Source organism: Periplaneta americana, chromosome 16, assembly GCF_040183065.1.
Source record: "Periplaneta americana isolate PAMFEO1 chromosome 16, P.americana_PAMFEO1_priV1, whole genome shotgun sequence".
NCBI classification, from domain to species: Eukaryota; Metazoa; Arthropoda; class Insecta; order Blattodea; family Blattidae; genus Periplaneta; species Periplaneta americana.
In genome coordinates, this window is record NC_091132.1 from 20960603 (window position 1) to 20984925 (window position 24323).

Here is a 24323-nt window from a genome sequence, read left to right on the forward strand (position 1 = left end):
TGGACCTGTTGGCACAAAAAAAACCCGAAACTTCAATGTTATCGATGGCGATTCCATTCTAGCTGAGTTGTGTTGTGTGTCTTGTGTTATATCGAAGTAGGAATTCCGAATATTATAAATGATTTACTTATGATTTACAGAAAATTGGGCTAAACCTCATTTGTATCGGTATCTCTATCTCTCTTCCACTTTCTTAAGAATTAACACTGGAGATTCAATTCTTTTTAGTTAAATTTGCTATACAATCACAAATCAATATACTAGTTGATATAGCTTGGTTAAATAATCTACGGTACTAAAAAAATTCATCAAGGTTCAAAAATATGTATTAAAATAATGAAAGGAGATAATATTGGGTGAAGAGGAAAATGTTTCAGAAAGGCTATACTGTGTATTGATGCCATTTTTACTGTCAAACAATTTTATAAATAAGGCACGAATACAATTTAAAAACTTGTTTACTGTTTTTAGACTATAATAAAGCATATGACAGGGTAGATTGCAAGAGGTTATGGCAAATATTACAAGAATATAAAATTCCTCTGAATTTGATCAATTCAGTGAAGTAATTACAATACAGGGTGTTTAAAAAATACGGGGCATAATTTCAGGTATGTATTTCCCACATGTAGACAATCAAAATAGTTCATTACAACATGTGTCCGGAAATGCTTCATTTCCGAGTTATGGCCTTCACAACATTGAAATTCACCAGAACGTTTTTCTTTCCGCAGGTCGTTGTCATTACAGAAGATGTTCAAAATGTCCACCTCCTACTTGAATACAGACCTCACATCGATGTCTCATTGACCTGCGAACACGATCCCAAACTCCAGGAGTATTGCGTATGTCCTCAGAACATGCCACAATTCGATTCCGAAGGGATTCCAAATCAGGCACCAGAGACGAATAAACCAATGATTTTAAATGGCCCCACAAGTAGAAATCGAGAGGGTTCAAATCAGGTGACCGTAGAGGCCAAGCAATTGGGCCACCTCTACCTATCCATCGATCAGGAAACCTTCGATCCAAGTACCGGCGAGCCGTACGACTGAAGTGTGCAGGAGCGCCATCATGCAAGAAGTGAATGTGTTGACGATTGATCAGTGGAGTGTCTTCTAAAACATGAGGTAAGGTGTTTTCCAGGAAGTTTGTGTACGCCTGCCCCGTAAGTCTGTTTACAAGTACATGGGGTCCAACTAATCGATCACCAATGATACCGGCCCACATGTTGAGGGAGAACCGCACCTGGTGATGAGATGGAACAGTTGCACGTGGGTTTTCATACGCCCATACATGCTGAGTGTGGAAATTTGTTATGCCATCTCGTGTGAACTGTGCTTCATCTGTAAATAATACTAAGGCAGGAAAGTTCGGATTTACACCACACTGCTGCAAGAACCACCGACAGAACCTAACTCGTGCAGGGTAATCTGCTGGTGACAGGGCCTGTACACGTTGCAAATGATAAGGATACAATTGATACTCTTTCAATAGTCTCCAGACAGTCGTATGAGGAACATTGACTTGCAACGCTACCCTTTGTGTGCTGATAGAAGGAGTCATGTTCACAGCCTCCAGAATCTCCTCCTGTACTTCTGGAGTTGTAGATCTTGGTCATCCCCTTCCCAAACCAGGAGAGTTAAATTTTCCATACTCGCACAGACGGTAATGGAGACGTACAAATGTCTTCCGATCTGGACATTGTCGCTGTGGGTACCTCTCCTGGTACAAACGATAAGCCAGCGCAGCATTGCCATCCGCCTTACCGTACATGAAGTGTATCTCTGCCAGCTCTTGATTTGAATACATGTCGCACAGTCTAACGTCTACACAACACTGAATGTAACCTTCACCTCGGAATGAACTGTGAGAGTGCCCTCTTAATGTCTCCTTTGACGGCAACGACCTGCGGAAAGAAAAACGTTCCGGTGAATTTCAATGTTGTGAAGGCCATAACTCGGAAATAAAGCATTTCCGGACACATGTTGTAATGAAGTATTTTGATTGTCTACATGTGGGAAATACATACCTGAAATTATGCCCCGTATTTTTTAAACACTCTGTATAACAACACTAAAATAACTTGGAAAAAAGGAATAAAGTATTGGAGGTCAACAGATATACAACTCTGCAGTATTTATGAAATATCACTGTCTGAAACCTTTGGATCCTGGACATTAATTTCTGCTGTCCTGTAAATTAGGACTTACTAAGGATTCTCTATATCAAGCAGACACCAAACAGCACCAAGCTAATAGCATTCCCAGAAAATAAACTATTTTGCCTTGCTGACGTCCTAGATCATATATGTAACAGATATGTCGGGGTTATAGGCTTTGAGGTTAACAACTTTTGTCAGGTTTACTACGCTGCCATCTAGTTGTTACATAAGGAGTCACGTCATAATACCCATTTGAATTGCATTAGCGACTGTACTGCCATCTCGTGTTCGTTTACGGCGGACGAGTGGCGATCCTGGCGGTTGTTCTCTTCAAAGTGCTGCCGATTTTAACGTAGCGAGGAGTTATCTGTTACATATATGATCTAGGCTGACGTGTACTACCTCATTTCTCCATTGCACTTTTCACTTTGTTATGACATGTAGCAAACAGTATATTAATTTCAAACATACAGAGACTACCACCATGATATGGACCCATTTATATTCATCATTCATTCATAGTGCGCTCGAGGGCAAGTCTTTCATTGCAAACCATTCTCCAATCTTTCCTACTTTCTGCCTTCCTTTTAGTCTCTGCATACAATTCATGTATCTTAATGTCGTCTATCATTTGATATCAAGTCATCAATCATGCGAAAATTAAGGTACCGGTAATGAATTTCACTTTACAGCTGTCCCCATCTCAGACATGGGAATTCTTCACACCACTGGATTAGAGGAGTTAGGAAAGGTGTTGGTTTGCCATATCTGGAGGTATTGACAAGCATCGAGCAATTAAGTTACAGAAAAAAAAAACAATTTTAAGAAACGTTTATTAATTAGTTTGTAACAAATTTTGCAGTACAGGAGTTACTCTGTTATGACAAAAAGTTTTCTGTGAGAATAACTGTGTAAAAGTTCTGACGGACTTCACATAAGAATGTCATGCATTGAAAGTATAACTTTATTGATGATTTCTTTTCAGTCGACTGCCACCAAGTTTAGGCTTATTAAAGTAAATTGTATTAACTTACTGTAAATTATTAAAAACAGTAGCAGTGGAACTAACGGTTCCTGTACGGGTATATTATATTGACGTAAATACGTTTTTGTTCTCAAGTTAATTCAAAGAAATAATTTGTTATCAAGGAAAACCATGATATTATCTCACATAAAATGATGCAACACTCAAACTCTCATATTTAACAACCAGCAAGCACCTTTATTTGCACAATTAAATGCCTATAATTTCCAAACTATTTGCCCAACCTAGGATCTAATTACGTATTTGAAAAGGCTTTCGTTTGTCACATATATTGTACACTGCATATCTAGATCTATCTTCCATACTTACTGGCACATATTTAAACGCGATTCAACAAGCATTTTTTTTTTGCATGAGGGTTGTAATATTACAAAGCCAATAAAAGTCTGCGTATGAAGTATACACAGTAGAATCCCTCTTATCCGGCACAAAAGGGGCCAGGCTAGTTCCTGATACGAGATTTTGCAGAATAAATACAGGTACAGTATAAAAAAAGAAGTTTCTATTTCATAGTGCTAAATGTTGAAATTGCAACCATGTGAAGCTTATTTATCTATCACTTGCTCATAACTGAATAAACATAAAAACTGTGTGGAATTTCCTTATTAAAACACATCACACAACGCAAATAATACATTAATTTTAGATTCGAATATTCACTGAAAATGAAAGTTCGTGCGAACTTCCTAATGTGGCAACACTGACGGCCCAAACATAATTAAATAAACATAAACACTGTGTGGATTTTCCTTATTAAAACACATCACACAACGCAAATAATACACTAATTTTGGGTTCGAATATTCACTGAAAATGAAAGTTCCTGCGAACTTCCTAATGTGACAAAACTGACGGATCAGACTGCGGCAATGTGGCAGAATTGAATCTCCCTAAATCTAAAGAAAACATTTTAAGCAGAGAAAACCCTCTAACCTTCGAACCAATTAACATTCAACTAGATTTAGAAGAACCAGTTACAAAATCTGAAACTTTCAAACCTGTACTAAAAGCGCTGGCATTAGAAGCTGTGAACAATAGATACCCACCAGAAGAATGGTTACATATCTACACAGATGGGTCTACTATCGATAACAACTCAGAATCAGGAATTACGAGTGCGTTATTCTCATTTTATCAACCAGCAGGACATCATACAACAAATTTTGATGCGGAAATATTGGCTACTCATATCTCACTCCAACACCTATTATACAGAATAGATAATTTCAAAATGCTGTCATTCTGATTCTAAAGCAGCATTATATGCAACAAATTCATATAAAATGATGTCAATCCAAATTAAAGAATGTCACAAAATGATCCAACAACTTCAAAAACTACAGAAAAGAATTCAATTGCAATGGATACCTGCACACTGCGGAATTGCTGGAAATGAAACTGCTGACTTTCTTGCCAAAAAAGGATCCAATTTAATTCAGAATATAAATACAAGCCTACCTTTTACATCCATCAAAAGACTAATTAAAAATAAATATAAAATCAAGCAAAACCAAGCACTATGTACCAAAGCCAAAGATAAAAATGGAGCATTTTCATAAAAAAAAAACCAGGAATTATTCCAGAAATCCCACGTAAATCTGCAGTAGCAAAATTCAGACTGCTTACAGAACACGATTATTTGGCCAAACACTTGAATAAAATAGGAATTTACACAAATCCAAATTGCCCTCTATGCAACAAAGAAGAAGAAATGACTGAAGATCATCTCATAACCTGTGAAGTTCTACCTAATGGATCCACCACAGAAAAATATTGGAGAGCAAGAACGCTAATGGCTTCGTTGCCAAAGCCCAGCATTAGATAACAACAACAACAACAACATGTGGCAGATTTAAACTTTTTTTTTTGCTTAGCCAAAAGTGCCGTTGTTTTGGTATTGCTGGTTATTTGGGTGCCGGTTATGAGGGATTTTACTGTAGTATTAAACGTCTTTATTTTGTAATCACTTTTCATACAGGATTCACTACCCTTTTCTTACCATTTTTAACTTATCGCGAGTTGTTATTCAATAGTTTAGTAAGCTGTTTTCTGTGAGGTCCGTTACTGTGCAATTGACAGTTCAAGTTGGCACAATACTGGATCTTAACACACTATCTCTCGAAGAACCCTTCTGCATTTACGTATTTACGTCAAAAAATTGAAACGTAATATTTCGATTGAAAATATCATCTCTGTAACAAACACTGTGATGACAATGTCCTTTTCTACAGTAAACATATAGTAGAGAGTTTCCGCATCCTTGCCGTACACTAAATGCTTAACGCTATTTTGACGTCATTGATGAAAGATAAATTATTCAGGCCAAAGTACAAGAAGGCTAGGGAAAGAATAATAATTTTCGTCGAGATTCCAACAGACAAAAGTTGAGTCATTAATACTCCATCAAGCAAAAACACTTCTTTGTTTAATTTACCGTAACTAGGAAACCAATAAAGATTTTGAATAGTAACCGCTTTTAAAAGTAATTTCCATTGTTTCTCAACATTTCTTTCGCTTTGAATTCTCATCTAAAGTGAAAAATAAAAAAGTTTGCTGCTTACCAACTTTTGAAGATGTAAATGTCTATTTTGAACAGATTACATCGCAGTTAATTTTTTTCTCACTTTTCAAGAATTCATTTCGATTTTTTTTTCAACGTTTTCCTTAGACATTAAGTTATCAATTAAAAAAATTACAGCATGATTGATTGACTACAATAGGAGCTACGACACGGTAAAGGTTAACAGAACGAGAAATATTGTATCATAGAAACAAGAAACAAAAGCCATGTTAAAGGAAAACAAGTTTTGCGAACATGAATATACGTCACCAAATGCGTCACTATTGACATCAACATAGTGTTAGATGTTTAGTGGGTGTTAAAGGGTGCGAAAACTCTCTATTATATGAGCACTTTATATGACTACTTTGTTTATAAATACAGTAGTCTAATAATGTTAACGTGTTTTATTTACATTATTATAGGACAAAGGAAGAAAACTGCTTACACAGGAATATCATTAGTGTGAAAAACGTGAGACTGTGTATTAACCATGGAGAGGTCATTATATAGAGTATCATTTGGGTGGTCGCATACCTGGCATTTTGCCATGGTTAGCATAGCATTGGATTTTTCCTGTTATAACTTTTGAGAGAAGAGAAATACCGAGTTGAAGTGAAAACACGTGTTTTCCTAAGACTTGGGGCTTTTTTTTATGTATCGTAATATACAGGATGTTTCAGAAATAAATACCGAATTTTTGAGAGATGATAAGTTGGGTCTGGTTATTCATTTTAAGGATAGGAACCTGGTGTGCCTGATGAGTCGCTTTTATTCCTTGATGCTGAAGTTGGCAGAGCTGTACCCTGAGGAACAGGCAGCCAGAGTTGCTTTGGAATGAAAGAGTGAACAATACGTACAGAGTAGGCTACTTTTTAACATCCCACAATGGTATGGGGTTCCAAGCACAAGATGTCTACTTTGATTAAAAACAAAAGACACGAGAGGTGAAGATTAGTTTTATTTACATTTACTTGAACATAACACACAGAAGATGTTCAAAGTGTCCGCCGTTGCCCTGATGACACAATTCCATTCGTCAGACCAAGGACCGTCGGACATCGTGTGCATTATCGCGAACTTCGCCTGAAGCAGTGTCAATTAGTGCCACTAGGTCTTCTTTAGTGTCTATCGGGTTCTGATATACCAAAGCCTTCATGTTTGCTCACAAATAAAAATCAAGATAAATGATATCCGGTGACATGAGAAACACAACATTAATTGGAGAGCAGTCAGCAGATACACTAAATAGTCGAAAGGTGGCGTAGCAGTGTAAACAAATGAACGGTGCTCTTTTTAATGCCAGCTTTCTAATTTCTAGGTAGATAGATGTTGATATTGGATAGCAAGAGAAAGGGTCATCGCGGATATCATGTTCCTATGCAAAACATAATCACCTAGATCCCTAAGAAATTCGGTACTTATTTCTGAAACACCCTGTATAGTTACTTTGAAAAGAATGCCCATACCTGCTTTAATACTTCCTGGCCCTATTATGTTCAACTGGCTTTTGTACTGCAAAGTGTTTTATTTAATTTTAGGAAAAGTTGAGTTGTCTAGCGAAAGGCCTGCATTCATGGAAAGGTTTAAGAACTTTTAAAGGGAAATAATAAAGTCCACTGACTTTACAAAGACATGACAGTAATTATTTCATTACACCTGTACTGGTCTGACAAATATTTTCTATACAGAATACTGTGTAATGTTCTAAAAAAATCTTTCAAGCAAGTAATAGCCAACAATAGTGCATCCCGTTCCAGTAAAATTTTGTCTGTCATTTGGATTTGATACTTTGTAAAATGCTCATAATAGCGACCAACCCTAGGGTTCATGAAAATGAATTATTTACCTAAAATGTCTTCCCAAGATTGAAAAAAATTAATCAACAATTTTCAAGGAGATAGCTCTCAAATTTATCTCTCGAATGTATAAAATTATAACCATTTTAATTAATATTTTCTGTGTTTAAACATGTAAACATTCAACTTTAAATTAATGTTATAATATTTTAAAGAGTTTAACAATACACAACCACTATTACAGATACATATAAACACTGTGAAATTCCATTTTATCTACAATTTCGTTATACTGTATCACACATACTACAGTGTTAACTTGGGAAGATAATTAATGAGAGATAAATTACTCAGATTAATATCAGACGACACCCAATTAGTAGAATTCCATAACTAACTAATAACAGTTATTGACATTGTCATCAAACATATTTCTAAATTAAATGGCTAAATCTTTACAACAATATCTCTATTTTACAAAGCAATTAACAGATAAAATCTCCTGCTACAGGAGTGTCCAATATTGAACCACTTACAAAGGCTACTGGAATAATCTACCAGGAATGCTAACTATAAAGAAAATATTTTATATGTATCTAAGTTGTCATACTTCCTTATACCCCGTGCAATAGTTATTTACATGTGGAGATCATTGATCTTAAGAATAAACTCTTGATTTAAAAAAAAAAAATACTTTTTTCCCTAAAGATCGTGATAATAAATAAGACAAATAGCAATAACAGTATTGAAATTTTAGCAACAATAAAATTCTTACACAGTTCGTACAATACTACTAATTTATGTTTCAGTTCTTCATTTGTAAAATTATGTGAAATATTGGAGTTATATTAATTATAGACAGTGTTTTAATATATATATATATATATATATATAACACCATTTCAAATACAATATCACATTAAATGCTTATCAACAACATATTAAACATCTGATTTTATTTATAGTATTTCAGATAGTTTGTAAAAAATGTTGACCTGGACGGAATTGAAGTGTCTTTTAGTTTTGCAGCAATCTGTAATGTGTATATATGTAAACAAGTAAATCCTTACAAAATTCTTTTAGGTATAGTAAATCTGGTAAATGTTGTACAGTATATAATTTTCTATTCATATTAATAAATGTATATTGTAATAAAACTTCTTTTAATTTATTATTTCGCTTCTCATTATCAATAATTCTTTTATAGAAGCTGTACTGTATAATATTACTGCAAATGTAAGAACCTTCAAGATTGAAATTATCAAGTTTTAGTGTCATAAATATTATTTTTAAAACATATGTCTTCTAAAACAAGATATATACAAACAAATTCTATATACAATATAAAAATGCACCTTACCTTTCACCATACAGCCCTTACAAGAAAGTTACAATATTTTTAGTGTTACTGGTAGAGATGTTAGATGATAACTAGTACCACAAACAGTATACGGCCTTCTACCACACCAAAATCTACCCAGAATACCTGCATGTTTTAAGGATGATGTTTAGAGAATATGATACTGTGATTCTGGATGTGTGATGGACACTTGCTGTTGTAATGACTGGTGATTACTGAGAAGCAATGGGTCTACTTGCTCCAATGATTCAAGTGAATCCAATGAATCTAAGAACGTTTCCATTTTCTCTAACAAATTCGTTGCTACTCCTGCAAATTCCTCCCACATCTGGTAATGTTCCGAAGTTGCTAGGGCTTCGTTTATTTCTGTTCCTTCAATAACACCAAATAGTCGCTCCTCATCTGAAACACATACAATATACGGATGTCTTATGCTTTACACATCACTGTTAGATGGCCTGGTGGTTAGTATACAAGATTTCCAAGGTTCGTGGGATCAAACACAGCTGATGGTAACAGATTTAAAGGCTGATAAATACTTCGCATTGCTACCTCCAGGACAGAAGTAAGTCTGTTGGTACCATGTCATAAATTTACGACTCGTCAAAGACCCTGTCTCTGATAAAGGGCGCAGGGTAAAATTTGCTGACCATTTCTCGCCATCGTTTTATTTTGAGCCTAAATAAATCTGCAGTTCAAAGAATCATGAAATAAAACACTCCTGCTGCTGCTATCATTCGCCACCCCCACTCCCACCACCACCATCAATGGCGGATTTACAATTCTGCCTAAGTACCAAAAAATTTTCCGCCCTTTTTTTTTCTTAAGGGAGCAGTTACACCTTTAAGGGGAGAAAACACTTTTCTCGTTTCTTGTGGTAAAAGAATTTCTTAAAAATCTCTTATTGTGTCCGAAATATGCTCTTCAACTTTCTCTATCGTCACTTTAATTTCCCTTTAAATTTACTCATTGTACTCGTTTTCCAAAACTTTCAAAAATATATTAGGCCTATTTTCATTTATTTTATTTATTCGTCTGGTAGAATTAAGGCCTTTAGCCCTTAAAAATAATGTCATGAAAATGTTGAAATAATAATAATGCATGCTATAAAGAATGGTAGAAAAACATATTTTCCAAGAAATGAGTAAAAGTTTTTATTTTATGTTGTTCATGTAGTTGTACTAATATTTTGAAGTACGAGTCAATTAAAAAGTCATAGATTTGTAAAAAAAAAAAAAAAATCAGGGAAAATGCGTACTAATTACGCAGTTTTCATCTACAATTTTGTAAATGAATTACTGTTAATTAAAAACAGTTCTTTGAAAATATTAAAAATGCAGAATGAAGTAAAAAAAAAATGTACTGTAAGTTTGCCAAATTTCATTTCACCAGCACTGAAAGATACTGAGATATGGATGTTTAAAAAGTACCAGTATACTTAACTTGTACAAGGGCAAAGACATATTATACCCAGTGATGTATTTCTAGACAAAAAAGTGCCCTGACTCTGGGATTTCGGTGTAGTACCGGCAGTAGTTATCTTCATCGTCATTGTCATCATCATCATAATTTCCCCAGGAGTACTTATGGAATGTCAGATGAAAATACATGGGTTCGAATCTAGATATAGAAGTTGTTAGATCTGCGGAGTAGACCTCAGTATGAAACTGTTTAAATATGAATAAAATACAACTTTTTATAAATACAAAATTTGACGATAGTAGGCCTAATGTAATTTGAGTACCAATTAATAGTCTTAATATACCCAGGTATAATTTAAATAGGGTCCTGTAGTACTTAATAATGTTAATAATGAATGTCCTGCAGTTATATTGGTTGTATATGAAAATCATGAAAGTGTCTTGGCACCACCAGGCCTTGTACCCTGATTAATGATTTGGGAAGCACCCATTTCCTCCAAAACATTGTTGCCCCTAAAATTTGTCACTCTAGGCTGTAGCATACTTAGTCTATTAGTAAATCCGCCTATGAATACCACTACCGCAACCACCACCACCACCACCACCTGAGACTGTGGATATTGCTAAAAATTAATCTTTCAAAACTGTGTTAACTCATCTGAAACCAGTCACTGTACTTACACTTACCGAGAAAGTCCACTAATATTCCCAGTAATTGGTTGGTTTCATCAATTCCCAGAGCTGCATGAAGATTTGCTGACTCGATGCAGTAATTCCAGAGTGCCTGACATATCAATGTAGCCAGTTGCCAGTCTCCTTCGCCAAATTTATTTAGCGCTTTGGTCAGTCTGAGAAAGAAAGGATCACAGATCACATTACACAGGAGACAATATAGGTATCGCCTCATGTATTAACTCTTTAACAGCTTAGTGCTAGAGTTATGGCTTATAATTTAGCTAATTTGGGTTGATTTCTTGGTGCTAATTAGAATTATAATTTTGGTGGACAAGACTGAAGGATGAGAGTTTTTTTTTTTTCCTCGGGGTTCTCTTGTTTCCCTCAACAATATAAATTTCATTCTATCAACACTACTCTCCATTTTACGCTACTTTTTTCTTGATGTCATTTCATATATATATATATATATATATTGTGCAACCTTTATGCGCAGTAGAAGTGAAACTTCTTATGCTGTGAATATGTACATATATCGATTTCGGATACGTTCTGTGAAGGATTTGTTGATACTGAAGTGAGAGAATTTTTAAATCGTTCTCAAAACACAGCTGATCATAAATGAAGCACCAAATCATTCGTGTGTAGTGTAGTGCAAGCTACCATGTTTTTCCTAATTGTTTTAGAATGGAGTATAGCATATTGCAGCAAGTTTTTGTAGTTTTAAGTTGTTATGGAAAAAGTGAAAAGAAATATCAGAAAGTCATTTCAAACATTTCGCAAGAAGAGGTTAGTCGAGTACTATTTCAGAACAATCTTCAGAGATGTCAAAAATGTATTGAAGCAAATGGAGGACAATTTCAGTATTTCTCGTGATATATAATAAAAGAAGCGCTTGTGTTCATTTTTAAGTTGTTTATAAACATTTTCCCCACTAAACAGGTTTTAGAAACTAAAGTTGCTATGGTACAAATGGCTGCAGATTTTGCAGTAAGTGTGAGCTTCGTATAACAGAAAATGTCACTGAGCTTCTGATGTGAGGTAAGCATTAAATATGACGGATCGAGAGCAAAGCATAACCGCCCCTCTCGCCCCATCTCTACTCTTTCCAATCATCATACCTTTCAATTCCATGGCCTTCCTTCAATGCAACTCGCTTGTCCCAGTCTGCCATCATGTTGACCAGTATTCCTACAGTTGTGCACAGAAGCTCTGGATCGTCCCATTCCAAGAACTTGAGTATCTGATTCCACGCGCCGCTCTGTATCAGGAAGTCTCGGGTGTCTTTGGATCTAGTTAGGTTTCCATAGACCCGTGTTGCTTCTATGAGGCAGTTCTTGTTCTCCGTATTCAGCAGCGAACACAAAGCTACAACATTGTTTTCACTTATGAACCATCATACAGAAAGATTTGAGTTAACATACATATTAAACCCTGTTACAGCAAAAGTTGGTGTAATTTTAAAAATTAGTGTGGCAAAGGTGAAATACTTTTTTCATTGTATATTTTAAGCATTTCACGACAATTCACTTTGTATTGGATTGTATTGTATTTATTAACATTCCATGGTATTCGTACATTGCTTACAGCTAGAATATGGAACAAGTCAAAAAAACTTAATACTATTATAAAGTCTTAATTTATAGTCACAGTCTAGATGAAATATATACAGACGAGATTTACAATATAGTCTACTAGTACAACACATAGTTTTAGTATCAATTTCATGAAGTGTTATTGAATGTCATGAATTCACCTACAGAATAGAAGGCGTGAGAAATTAGGTACTTCTTTAATTTGGCCCTAAATAATCTTATGTTTTGAGTTTCATTTTTATATCGATAGGGAGGCTATTAAAAATTTTTACTGCCATATAACGGACTCCTTTTTGATAGCACGATAAACTTGCTGATGGAGTATGAAAGTCATTTTTTTGACGTCTATTTATGCTATGAACTGTTGAATTAGTTACAAAGTTTTCACGATTACATACGAGGAAGATTATTAATGAAAAGTTATACTGACAAGCCATGGGCATTATTTGTAGTTTTTTAAAAATAGTCCTACACGATTCCCTAGATTTGGCACCTACCATTTTTCTAATTACTCTTTTTTGTAATAGAAATCATGTGCGAACGACATTCCTATACATAGTTTATTCTAAAGAGGTACTTAATGAAATCATTTAACAAACATCCAAATCAAAAAATAAACTTCCATTCTTCAGATTAAACATAAAAAGATTTTTTACATAAACCCAAAATTAAAATACTTAACTTAACTTACAAAATTGAGGGGCTCACAACCAGAGTGGACCAAGTCCACCAGTGGTCAGTTTGTGGATTAATACAATTAGATTTATTCATTGCCATATCAAACCAAGTCCATAACTTATCTGTTACTCCACAGAGGGCAGCATTTCCTATGGAAGGCGAAGGTTGCTAAGCATGAACCAGGAACTTTAAGACTCAATTTCTCAAAATTATTCCAGAAGGACTTGGTTCACTATGATTGTGAACCCCTCAATTGTAGGTTAATGTTTAAACAGATATATGTAAGTAACTTTCCAAAAACTGACATAAAATAAATATATACGAGATTTTTTTTTTTTAACTTTCCAGATGCTTATCTCAAAAACAACGCCTTTGAGAAACTACAATAAAATTGTGAATAAACATAAACATAGGCCTAATGTTTGTAGGGGGAAAACAATGGCATGAGAACTTGTTGATTTAATTGAAATTATGAGCGTCATTTTAAGGTCAATTTATTTTTTTTAGTGGGAACTCAAACTTTTTTCATTAGATTCCGATTTCACGCACAAAAATAAAGTTTGTCTGAAACATTTTTTTTTTCAAATCCTTATTTTTACGAAATATTTAACAAAATTGAAAAACATAAGTGCACGGTATATTTGAAAGATTGGATCTTGGTTAGATTTCCTTTGTTGGGTTCATGTGAAGGTAAACTTCTTGTTTACAGTATCGTATGATTAGATCTACGTTAAAAGTACAGTGTACAGGGAACATTTAAAATTTACTTCATGTAAATATCTTATTGTATACCTTTTATCTTTACTGTTTTATATATTTTCAAATTACTTTCATTTCTTGTACGTATCTTGTTTTGTATACTTCGACTTTTGGCAGCCACTTTTTAGTGGAGTGGAAGCTGAACAAAGTTATTCAAAATACTTCAAGGAATTGCATAATGTTTATAATTTTGAACGAATTTGGTCATCTACTGTACAGATCCAATATGTACCCCAATAACTTCCATCTCATTCCCACACTGAAGAAGAACTTGAAAGATCGCCAGTACGACGTTCCATGTATAGCTGAAATTCATACTTTCTTATTAAAACCTTGAGGCACATGAAATAGAGAATGTAGCAAGATGGACTGTGTGGAAGACCATTTACACTTCTGTTCCCATGGTACTGGTACGACGAGTGATGTCAGAATGAACTTTTCAAGTCAAAATATTATATTTTTTCTCTTTTGTATCTTGAACATAGACGTTTCACTTCAAAATAAAAGTCTCTATTTTAACAAACTAGTTTTAACTCGTATTAAATTGAAAGGTTTAATAAGAATCAGGGATAATCCAAAGGTAATGTGAGGAAAGATAAGTTTTTGTGAATATGCTCATGAATGCAACTATGAAGGGGATCCAGGAAATAACGACCGTTCGTGCATATCCGCCTCGCAGCTGACTCCCCTTCCTTGTTTGAAGGTCAACTGGCTTCCTTAACATGTGTTCTCATAATGTTGTGAGTACTGGTTGCAACAAGTCGCCATTGTGCATTTTGTGTTACTTCAAAATGAACGACGTGATTGATAATCCCGCCGACTGTGAGGTGAGGAGTGTGATTCGATTTTTGAATGCCCGACATTTGAAACCTGCAGAAATTTACCGGCAATTGAAAGAAGTGTATGGTGATACTGTAATGAATGAAAGAAATGTGAGAAAATGGTGCGAAATGTTCAACAATGGGCGAACAAATGTCCACGATGAAACTCGACCCAGACGCCCATCACTCATCACAGAAGACCTGAAGACTAAAGCGAACGACAGAATCTTGCAAGACAGGCGCACATCACTCGACGAATTGCATATTGCCTTTCCTGACATTTCTCGTTCTTTGCTTGGTGAAATTGTGTCGCAACATCTTGGCTACCACAAAATCTGTGCACAATGGGTTCCACGGCAACTGAGTGACCAACAAAAAACTCAGAGAATGGCCTCAGCATTGACATTCTTGATGCGATATCACACAGATGGAGACGCCTTTCTTGATCAAATTGTGACTGGTGATGAGACCTGGGTGTCTCACAACACCCCAGAGACCAAGCGCCAATCACGTCAGTGGCATCATCCCTCATCACCCAAGAAACCGAGAAAATTCAAACAGACTCTCTCAACACAAAAAGTCATGGCTACTGTCTTTTGGGATCGCAAAGGTGTTCTTTTGCTGGATTTAATGCCAAAATGCACTACGATCAATGCAAATCGTTATTGTGAGACTTTATGAAAACTACGGCGAGCCATCCAAAACAAGAGGCGAGGAATGCTTTCGAGAGGAGTTGTGCTTCTTCACGACAACGCCAGCCCGCACACTGCTGCTTCAACTCGAGAATTGCTGGATCAATTCGGTTGGGAAATCTTTGATCATCCGCCCTATAGTCCAGACCTTGTTCCTAGCGATTTTCACCTTTTCACTAAGCTGAAAGACTTTCTGGGTGGTACGTGTTTTGGAAGTGATGAAGAGTTGAAGAAGACAGTGAACACCTGGCTTAATGAACTGGCGGCAGAGGAGTATAACACGGGAATTCTAAAGCTAGTGAACAGATACGACAAATGTTTAAATCTAGGTGGTGATTATGTAGAGAAGTAAAGGAAGCTTCAGTTATGTAACAGACTTTGTTTTTTTCAAATAAATATATATTTTTTTAATTATTACAACAAAACGGTCGTTATTTCCTGGATCCCCCTCGTATATATCTGAATCCTCTAGATTCAAAATCCTTTAAAGAACATTTTGTCCAGAACTGAGTCATGCCCACATACTGCTTGCTAAGAAAGAATTCTAATGATTTATATAGTCTGAATTCAAGAACCCACTAAATTTAAAGCAAAAGGTTTCGTCAGAATAATGGTTCTTCATTTTTGTATATACACTTTTAACACTTATACATACATCACTGAATAAATAGCAAACTTCTTTACAGTGTTAATATTTAGTATATACCTGCTTGATAGTTTCGAATAAGGGACAATGAAGCACAAGACTTCGAAACTAGTCAAGCAGGTATATACAAAATATTAACACTGTAAAGAAGTTTGCTATTTATTAAGCAAAAATTTTATTAAAAGTCACTGTTAGGTTGAAAATTCCTTCTATTTGGCACCAATTACTGTCAAAATTCTTTAATTTTTTTAAAGTGGATATAGGGGATTTTGAATCTATAGGACTCATCTATAAACACTTAAAAGTTATTAGTATGACAGAAAAAAGATGTTTTACTTGTACTTTACATGCTTTCACTCTATCCTAACGTATGGTATAATCTTTTGGGGTAATTCACCCAATGCAATCCAAATATTTAAACTACAAAAGAGAGCTATTACAGCCATAGTTCAAGTGTCTCAAACTACCAGCTGCAGACCATTCTTCAAAAAATTACATATCTTGCCATTACCCTGCATTTATATTTATGAAACCCTAAATTTTATCAAATATAATTTGTATAGCTTTCCTACAAATTCAGACACACACCAGTACAATACAAGAAATAAAGATAATATTTTTATTGGAAGTTTTAACACAACTCTATATAAAAACAGTTTCATTCATGCTGGTCTTCTTATGTACAATAGCCTACCAAATTATCTTAAAGAAATATCTGCACATCAGAAATTTAAAAAAGCTCTTTATAAAATTTTAATCAAAAACTCCTTTTACAGTATGAATGAATTTATTGAAAATTGTCATAACTGAATAGAAAGAACACCTTACTTCAAAAAACTTTACTTCCTCTTTTCCAGATCCTGACTTCGAGAAGTATGTCTTCTCATGAAAGACGCGATGGTTGAAATTGACTCCTGACTTCAAGAAATATTGCAAACGGGACTTATAGCCGAAATCGACCGACCTGTAGTTTTCTTCAATCAAGTTCCAAGTTTTTTATATTTGTATTTGTGTTGCATTTAATTATAGTTATTACTTTTATGTATAGTATGTAATTAATTATTAGTTTGTAAATATGACATGTTCCATATCACGTATATGCTATTCTATCAATCGTCTCTAAACACACACCTTCATCTCAAACAGCAGAAATAACTAAAATGCTCTCTCAATTAATATCACTCAATAAAAGAATTGTATTCCAATGGATACCATCCCATTGTGGAATCCTGGGAAACGAGAATGCGGATGCTTTAGCAAAGAAGGGCAGCACTGCTACTTACAGACCTGTTACTAAATCTACGTATTACTCTGTGAAGAGATTTATTAAATCTACATACTTAGACTTCAACAAACAAAATTTGATAACTCAACCCCAAGGGAAAAAATGGAACTCTCTGCATCAAAATCCACAGTTAATTCCCGATTTACCACGAAAATCGTCTGTAGCTGCATTTAGATTGGCAACAGGCCATGATTGTTTGGCCAAACACCTGCATAGAATTTGAATATATCAGTCCCCTAACTGCCCATTGTGCAACTCAAACCAAGAAATGGATTCGGAACACCTCAAAATCTGTGCTTCAATGGCTAGTCATGATAATATCTTTGAAAAATATTGGAGTGCAAGAGGTCAAATGACTTTACTGTCAAATGCCTGGCATTAGAAAGCAACAACAACAACAACATATCATGTATATGATCAGTGGATGTAATAAATGATTATGATTATGATTACTATTCTACAAATGTTCAAAGCCTAAAGAAATCATAAATATCTGTTACAACATTTACTCACTCTGGCACTGATCTACTCAACTGTACAAAAGCTAACTTAAATTAGGATTAACAAATGAATGTAACACACCTTGTGCGATCTCCAGCTCCCGCTCGCCAAATGCACCATCATTACTGGTTGGGTAGTATGAGAGGTTGTTGAGCGTGCTAAGAACACTGTGCACCAGCTCCTCACTTTCTACAACTGACTTCCGGCGCAAAACCGTCAACAGGATATCCAAAAACTGGCCTCCATCCTTAAAAAAAAAAAAAAAAAGAGAGAAATTAATATAATACATATTACGTGCAACTGTTCTCTTTCCACTGACATTTATCATTTCACAGAATCTCTATTATTACCGAATCACCTTTATTATACATTTTGATTACATAACTTTTAATACTATATCACTTAGGAAGAAGGCAACCATGCCAAAACTAGTCAACTTTTTAAACTTAGTTCAAGTTAACATGTGAAAGTCATATGTTTATTTTTATTCATAAACTAGCCGTACCCGTGCTCTCTGCTGCACCCGTTAGAAATAAATATAAAGTAATTATATAATTAAAATAGGACATTTGATCCAGGGAACATTCGTGTTTGATAGAAGGATAAATCGTTTATTATGTTACTTAATTTAAATTTAATTAAAAAATTAAAATGCGATCATTTTGATCCAGAGACCACTCATTTGGTCATAAAAATTAGTTTAGGAAATACAGGAAACGAATATACAGAATAGCCTATCAAGTTTTCTGTGCATAAGAATCTATTTTAATCTTACCTGTTCTCGATTCACTCAGAAGTTACTGTGATAACATTATAGTATTACGTCCATCTAGAGAAACTACACTTTCCAATGGTGAATTAATAATTAATTATACAAATCGGTTAATTAAGCTTCCGATATTACTTCATAGAAACGCAGAAACATTATCTGTAGGCTATCTTTCATAGCTTTCGATTGTTGCTGTCCAAGGCCTCTTATAGACGAAGTCATTTGTTTTTTAATTCATTACACGGCCTTAGATGGCAGTTATTTTAATTTTAAAACTCATTTATCTCATTAAATATCAGTCCTATCAAAATTTTTCAAAGAATACAACTTATCGCAAATTATTTTTAAAGAAACTTTTGTTATGTAACATTTTTCACAAAAATCAATAATAAGCGAGATATTTCGATTTATTTAATTCAGGCCCCCTTATAACCCTCCTTTTAAATAAGGTATTTTGAATGCCATATAGCCTAAAATCTAAGTTACAACGAACTTAATTTATATTCCAATTTTCATCGAAATCCGTTCAGCCATTATCGCGTGAAAAGGTAACAAACATACAGACAGACAGACAGACAGACAGACATACAAACAAAAATTTCAAAAAAGCGATTTTCGGTTTCAGGGTGGTTAATTATATATGTTAGGACCAATTATTTTTGGAAAATCGAAAATTACCAGAAAAATTTCGGCTACAGATTTATTATTAGTATAGATTATCTTTTCCTTCCTGAGTAAGTTCTGTAGAGTTGTTAAATGTAGTGCAGCTTTGATTTAAATGCGGACAGAAATTAAAAGAAATATCAAGCTTTTACTTCAAATCACAAACATCCTTAAAATCCCAACTATGCTCACAATAACAATTACGAATAGCATAAAAATTTTACGCAATTATATGGATTCGATGAATGCCCTATCATTTTTTGTAAAAAAAATTGCGGTTTGTACTCTGGGAAATTCTGTGAAAGAAGTGACAAAGAAATTTCTAGTATTATCCATTACCTACATATCAGCATTTCAAAATAACATTTAATTTTAAAGGTTCGTTATGTAATTACTGGTATCTTTTTATTAAATTATCTCTCTTGTTCAAATTGAGGGGCGTTTTCACAAAACTCGTAATCTACAAAATATTCTTTTTTTTCAAGACAACTCTTTTCTAAAATACACAACTGTAGATACCGAGTTTTGAAAAATCTCTTTTATTTCAAGATCAATTTACTGATATATTTGCCAACTTTAGCTTAATTCTGATAGCACCATTGGATTCTCCTGACCCAAAAACATAAGGATACGCTAACACCTCAAAATCGAAAAAAAAAAAAAAAAAAAAAAAAAAAAAAAAAAAAAAAAAAAAAAAAAAAAAAAAATGTACATAACGAGTTTTGTGAAAACGCCCCTCAATTGTACAAAACAGCAGAAGTGATTTTATATTGTATATACCTGGAATGGACCAAAAGTCATTATCCATTATTTTTTTAACTATTTCTCTTCTGTGTTGATATATCGTTGAAGACGTTCTGGAACAATAATTAAACGTACTTTTCCACACAATATCTAATCCGAATTAATTTCTTCGAAAGCTTTCAAGTCTTCAACTGCTGTTTAAATGGTCAGTGACTTTTGGGGCAATTTGTATATGGATTAACTACAAATCACAGAGGTAAATTAAGTGTGATATAATAAATACATAATGGCAGGAAAGATATTTACCTTGCTGCTTTCCGTTGTCGCAGGGGCGATATTGCTGATCTCAATTTCTATTTGTTGGACATTATTGCTGTAGAATACAGGTGAGGAACAGGTTAGACTGCTGCCAACCATGGGGTTAATACTCATGTTGGCAAAAATGCGGATGATCTGAAAATGAAACACAAATGGTGAATATACCGGTGCAAATTGTTCGATTTATAATTTCTCTTCGCTCTTACCACTTTAATTTTATGAAATGGGTTTTCTCGGATTTCGTAGTGTTACGACTGTCCACATATACAGGATCAAGGGCGAATTTCGATTAGCAGTTAAAGGAGGTATAACTGAAAGACGCAGAACATAAAGAGAAAGAGACTGGACGAATTACTCTAGAACTGGCAACAATGCAACCACACTACTAATGCCAGCTGAGACCTACGTTCTTGTTTGATGTTCAGTGCAAGTTTCACCTGGATAGTGGTAACACTGTCTAATCCGACAACGAATTGTGTGTATGTTGCAGTTGTAACGAACTGGAGTAACAAAATCTCGAGCAGCATTGTGCGATAAAGTTTTGCATGAAACTCAATGAAAGCGCAATTGCAATTTATGAAAAATTATAGAGGGCCTGTGGAGAACACATTCTTCTATACTGTCCATCCATAAACCACAAAAGAAGTAAATTAAAATCATCAGTACCAGTTGCAGAAGACACAGCCCTGCAGTATATATTGACTACACCCCAACTCTGGCTACTAGCAACAGGCATCTATAATGAACACCAATCAAAATACCCCTCATTTCTCGTGAAAAACAACAACTGAATAGACTACAGTGGATTATAGTGGACTTTATGTTGCCAGCAAACAGCTGGATACATTAAGAAGATTGATTGATTTTTTTTTTTTGTGGAGAAAATGCTCTATGGACAGTACAGATGCTTCAGATGGTATAAAGCATTTTTGGAGAGTTGTGAGAGTGTGAAAGACCTTGCACGTCGAAAACGTGACCAAACTGAGAGATCTCGCGAGATCTGATCGATGTCTGATTGTCAGAATAATTGCAAGTGAGCTGCATTTAAATCATCAAACTGTTCATGACATTCTGACCAAGCCAGAGTTTGCTGACTCTTGGATGCTGCACCACGACAACGCACCTGGTCACACACCTTTTCAGAGACTGAATTTTTTTTATCAAAAAGAGCATTCCAGATCGTCATTTTGAAACTGAATAACATCCAAAAGGTTTTCCTAGTTAGTGTTAATTAAGCAACTCGTTTATTGTGATGTTATGATGTCTGTTTATACACTTTTAAATGACACCTGGCCAAGTTCAGTGCTGCATTAGAAATGAAAAATGCTTGATAAAAAAAGAATAATACAAGTTAATTACCTTCACTATAACATCTTCAACAGACCCACTAGATCCCGCATCTGAGCTTATCTCACTATGAGATTCTGCAGAGCCCAACATTTGCAGGTCTTTGTCCAGATAAATGGTCAGTAAATTGAGCATAGCAGCAACAGCACCATCTTCATTGAAGAACTGAAATTAGGAAGAAAAAAAATTACTGAGATCGCGGAATATGAAAATAAATACAGACAGGAGAGCTTCAACTATTATCGTCGTCTTAGACAATTATCACTTCGGTTGGTTCACTAATAAACTGCCACTTCAAGCAGCTTCTTTTTTTATGATGCAGACTAATAATATTTTAAAATAAGTACAAAGAGATAAATTAAAAATAAAGTTTAATTAAATCATTTCGGAAATTTAGCGGACTTTTTAAAAAGCCCCATTTTCATTTTGCAGCAGTTGCAAGCTCTATTGCGACGTCACTGAGGGTTGCCTGTTTCAATTAGGATCTGTCCATTAGAATACCCTCAAAAGCTGAAAATTTTTATGCTACCACTGGATGTATGGTCACTTTAGGAACCCATGTAAGCCAAAATCAGCCTGCGGTATAACAACATCTAAACCTGTTTGCAGAATTTGTAGTAGTTATATAATACCGAAAATAATTAAGAAAAACCTATGACTTTTCGGTTGCTATTTTGTCTATCATCTGTCATTTACCATAACATAAAATAGTCTCGCGAATATTATAGAGTTTTATAAAGTTGTAGGTGAGATACTGAAATTAGATTTTTTCCTAATTGATACACAATTTTAATTTTTTGTATGTAGAAATATAACAGCTGCACCAACTTAAATCCGAGATCAGTACATTTTAAGAATGAATTTTAGGAGCATTTTTATAGAAATATGGAAGCATATTTTTCCAATGCAACAAAATAATAAATTTATATTTTAGATAAAAGTTTCTTAATAGACTAAAGGATGTGTATACCAAATATCATGCACGTAGCATTAATAGTTTCGAAGATATATAATTTTTTGTATGAAATAAAGCAAACAAATTAAAGTTACGAGAAACTGCAATTTTCATTCATTCAGTTTCATTCAAAAACTCTGTGCAGCAGAGCTTTAAAAATGGCGTCACAGCAGCTAACAAGACCACAATAAATGCCTAATAAATTTTTAGTAATGTATTTTTCACATATCAGAGAGTATTTTAAAGGGGAGAAAATTTTGAAAAAAAAAAATGAATTACGCGAAATAACAATCAAAGTTTTTAAAAATCCTGTGCACAACAGCTTTAAAAATAGCATTGCAGCAGCTAAAAATGCCATAAACGCGCATTAAATTTGATGTAATGTATTTTTCACGCATTAAAGATTATTATAAAGGAATATATATTTTTTCAATTTACTGGTTATTCACCATATTTAACTATTTTCTGCCTAAAACGGAATCTAGCTGATAGAAATTTCCATTTAAAAGTTGTCCTTATTTGAAACAATATGACCCCAAAGACATGACAAAGTTTAAAAAAAAAATCGTTGTCACTACATATTCACTCATTTGACATCCATTAAAATGACAATCTAGCCAATACTACAATCTTACCTTAGTTCTTGCAGTATCACTACCAGCCATTAAGTTCCCAAGAGCATAACCCAACCTCACTATGATGTCTTGTCTACCAGGAAATTTTTGAAACAACTTAACAAATATCTTGAAACTATTTTCATAATCAACAATGGCTGTACAACAATCTTCATGAGTTGATATAATGCTGCAACAAAATACAGAGGAAATAATTAGTTTGTTATGGAATAATCAACGTTCGTACATTTAATGCAACCAATTAAATGCATAAATTACAGAAATAAAAGGGAAAATTCTGTTTCTGCTCAGAAGCGTCAATCTTCAATATTTCTGCCTTCATCCATTTATATGCTGCGTTAATTTTATACAACTATGTACCGGTACACATTTCTAATACAAAGTTAAATCTAATGAATGATTGGTTTAGTGCAAATAAACTAGCACTTAATGTGGATAAAACCAATGTAATCAAATTTAGCACACATAATACTGCTAAGTTTTCCTACAATATTAGATTAAATGAAAGTATCTCAAAGAATCTCTAAGCACAATGTTTCTTGGGTAATAACTTGAACTGGAAAACAGATAGAATAGGATATTATTCCTGAATTGAGCTCTACCTGCTATGTATTAAGATCCTTATCTTTTATAATTAATTAATGAAATGCTCATAACACTGGATTTTCTCCATTTGTTTTCTAAGTAAGTGATTAACTAGCGGACTTACTCGTGTTAATCATGTAAGTTTGTGCGGCTTACATAATTAACACGAGTAAGTCCGCTAGTTAATCAATTACTTATATTCAAATGTTAAAGGTAGTGTACGCAAGATTCAAAATGGATTTGTTTTCTAATACGTTAGTAAACATCTGTGATGTTACTAACAATTTTATCTGATATGTTGATAGT

At 34.2% G+C, this 24323-nt stretch overlaps 1 protein-coding gene across 1 annotated transcript in view; it reads right to left on the reverse strand.

Annotated features, from left to right (window-relative positions):
- Positions 1-2981: 2981 nt before the first annotated feature.
- Positions 2982-24323, reverse strand: part of LOC138692279 (armadillo repeat-containing protein 2) — a 56477-nt gene continuing 35135 nt past the window's right edge. Inside the window, exons 10-16 of the mRNA XM_069815452.1 lie at positions 23433-23601; positions 21855-22007; positions 20484-20630; positions 18083-18248; positions 12146-12392; positions 11037-11197; positions 2982-9330 (exon numbers count right to left, since the gene is read on the reverse strand). Coding sequence (XP_069671553.1) covers positions 9077-9330; positions 11037-11197; positions 12146-12392; positions 18083-18248; positions 20484-20630; positions 21855-22007; positions 23433-23601 — 1297 coding nt within the window. The 3' untranslated portion in view covers positions 2982-9076. The remainder of the gene's footprint in view (positions 9331-11036; positions 11198-12145; positions 12393-18082; positions 18249-20483; positions 20631-21854; positions 22008-23432; positions 23602-24323) is intronic.